Genomic DNA, 2,354 nt, shown 5'->3' on the forward strand with positions numbered 1-2,354 from the left:
CCCCCCCCCCCCCCGCCTTCCTGCGCATGCCTTTCCCCTTCCTCTCCTTCCTCCCCATCCGTCCTTCTCCTTGCCCGGTGCCCCAGGTACCGGTACCTTCGGCCGTGTGCACCTGTCCCGCCACCGCACGCAGCCCGGTTACTACGCCATGAAGGTCCTGCGCAAGGAGGACGTCGTGCGCCTGAAGCAGGTGGAGCACATCAACTCCGAGAAGGACATCCTCGCGCAGATCTCCTGCCCCTTCATTGTCACCCTGTGCGCACGACTGCCTTTTTTTTTTCTCTCCCTGTCTCTCCTGTGCATTCGGCGACCATGCGTGGCGAGGTCTTGCTCTGACTTTCTCCCCCCCCCCCCTCTCCTCCTCTCGCTTCTTGTTCCCCCGCACGCGCAGCTACTGCACCTTCCAGGATGTCCACAGCATCTACATGCTGGAGGAGTATATCATCGGTGGTGAGGTCTTCTCGCATCTCCGCCGTGCCGGGCGCTTCTCCAACGACACCACCCGTTTCTATGCGGCCGAGATCATCCTCGCCATCGAGTACCTCCACCGACTGGACATCATCTATCGTGATCTCAAGCCCGAAAACTTGCTGCTCGACAGCGAGGGGCACATTAAGATCACGGACTTCGGCTTCGCCAAGAAGGTGGTCGATCGGTCCGTACCGCACACACGCACACACACACACACACACACACACATGCAACCTCCCCCGACCCCCCGTGGTCCAGTTTGCCCCGCATCTGCATTCGCCCACACCATCACCCACGCACACGCATGCGCATCCCCCCCCCCCTCCACTCACTGACCCCCTCGCCGGACTCCTCGTCATCCCCTCCCCCTTCCGGCCCTCCTCTTTCGATCTCGGGCGTGCTCAAAACCAGCACCTGGACCCTGTGCGGTACCCCGGAGTACCTGGCCCCCGAGATCATCCAAAGCAAGGGCCACGGCAAGGCCGTGGACTGGTGGGCTCTTGGGATTCTCATTTTCGAAATGCTGGCCGGCTTCCCGCCCTTCTTCGATGACAACCCCTTCGGCATCTATGAGAAGATTCTGGCCGGGCGCATTCAGTTCCCCTCGCACTTCGACAGCCCGGCCAAGGACCTTGTTCGCCGGTTGCTCAATGCCGACCGGTCCAAGCGGCTCGGCAATCTGAAGAATGGCCCTGTCGATGTTAAGGCACATAAGTGGTTCCGCAACTTCGACTGGAAGGGGGCCCTGGACCGCACCCTCCCGGTACGCCTCCCTCCCCCTTCCTGTCTCCTCTCCTCATGCGCAAGCACATCCCCGGCGCACCCCTCGCCTGTCACAATGTGGCCTCCTGCTCTTCTCCGGCCACCCGCCTCGGCTCCTCCTCCTCCTCCTCCTCTTGCTAACGCCTCGAACCCCCGTCTCCCGTCTCCCTCCCCTCCTCTTCGCGCCCCCCCCACACACACACAGGCGCCCATCATCCCCATGTACCATGGACCAGGCGATACCAGCAACTTCGAGCGCTATGACGAGCCCGACATCGATCCCATCACCTTCGGCTCGGGAACCGGCGACGACCCGTTCGCTCATCTTTTCGCCGACTTCTGAGCCCTCTCCCCCCCTCTCCCCCTGCCCCTCCAATCTACCAAATGTACCACACACATACACCTCCCCCTCCCCCCTATTCCTTCGCGGGGCATCACACATGTTCATGCCCTTTCACGCATCGAGGAGGGCCTCCTGCTTGTCTGTTCCCGCCTCGCCGCGCGCTGTCCCCACGAACAGGCCGAAGCTCCCTGCTCTTCTCCTCGTCCATCCACCAGGGCACATGGCGTGGGCATGCACATGGCCCGCGTCTCGCAGAGCGTCAAAGGTAGCCCTGCATGTCGACATGTGCCTGCTCCCTGTGCCGCGCACCTTTCACGCCATTGCCTTGGTGCGCCTCGCGCGTGGCCACCCTGCTGCATGCCCCTTCCCGAGAGGCGGGGACCTTTTGCAGGGGAGGGGAGACAGAGGCATGCGCATGGGGGCCGGTGCCCGGCGCCGTGGACGCCGAGGGCGAAGCGCCCCTCGCCCGGCCGGAGCACGGCAGCCCTCCCCGGCCCCCGCATCACGCGGCAGGCAGAGGGAAACACTCATTCGACGGCAGTCCAATGTGTGATCAGCTGACACACGGGCGGCGCTCGTGCGGGCAGCCAGTGGCGCAACGGCCCCCCCAGCCGCGCTGGGACAAAAGGAGGACGGTTGGCAGGCCCCCGGGGTCCGGGATCTCGATCACCCCTGCTCCTGCGTCTCCCCTCCCTGTTCCCCCTCTCTCGCTCCTTCTTTCTTTCTTTTTTTTCCTCCTCAAGCGCCGCCCTTGCATCGGGTTTGTCCCGGCCCCCCC

The 2,354-nt window shown here is 64.0% G+C and overlaps 1 protein-coding gene across 1 annotated transcript in view; it reads left to right on the forward strand.

Moving 5' to 3' along the window:
* H696_04770 (AGC/PKA protein kinase) overlaps positions 1–1,674 on the forward strand; it is a gene marked incomplete at its 5' end in the record, with an annotated part of 3,145 nt that extends 1,471 nt beyond the window's left edge. The window contains 4 exons of the mRNA XM_009498633.1: positions 87–255; positions 392–655; positions 883–1,234; positions 1,439–1,674. Of these exons, the coding sequence (XP_009496908.1) occupies positions 87–255; positions 392–655; positions 883–1,234; positions 1,439–1,576 (923 nt within the window). The 3' untranslated portion in view covers positions 1,577–1,674. The remainder of the gene's footprint in view (positions 1–86; positions 256–391; positions 656–882; positions 1,235–1,438) is intronic.
* Between the last annotated feature and the right edge of the window lie 680 nt (positions 1,675–2,354).

Source organism: Fonticula alba, assembly GCF_000388065.1.
Source record: "Fonticula alba strain ATCC 38817 unplaced genomic scaffold supercont2.8, whole genome shotgun sequence".
Lineage (NCBI taxonomy): Eukaryota > Rotosphaerida > Fonticulaceae > Fonticula > Fonticula alba.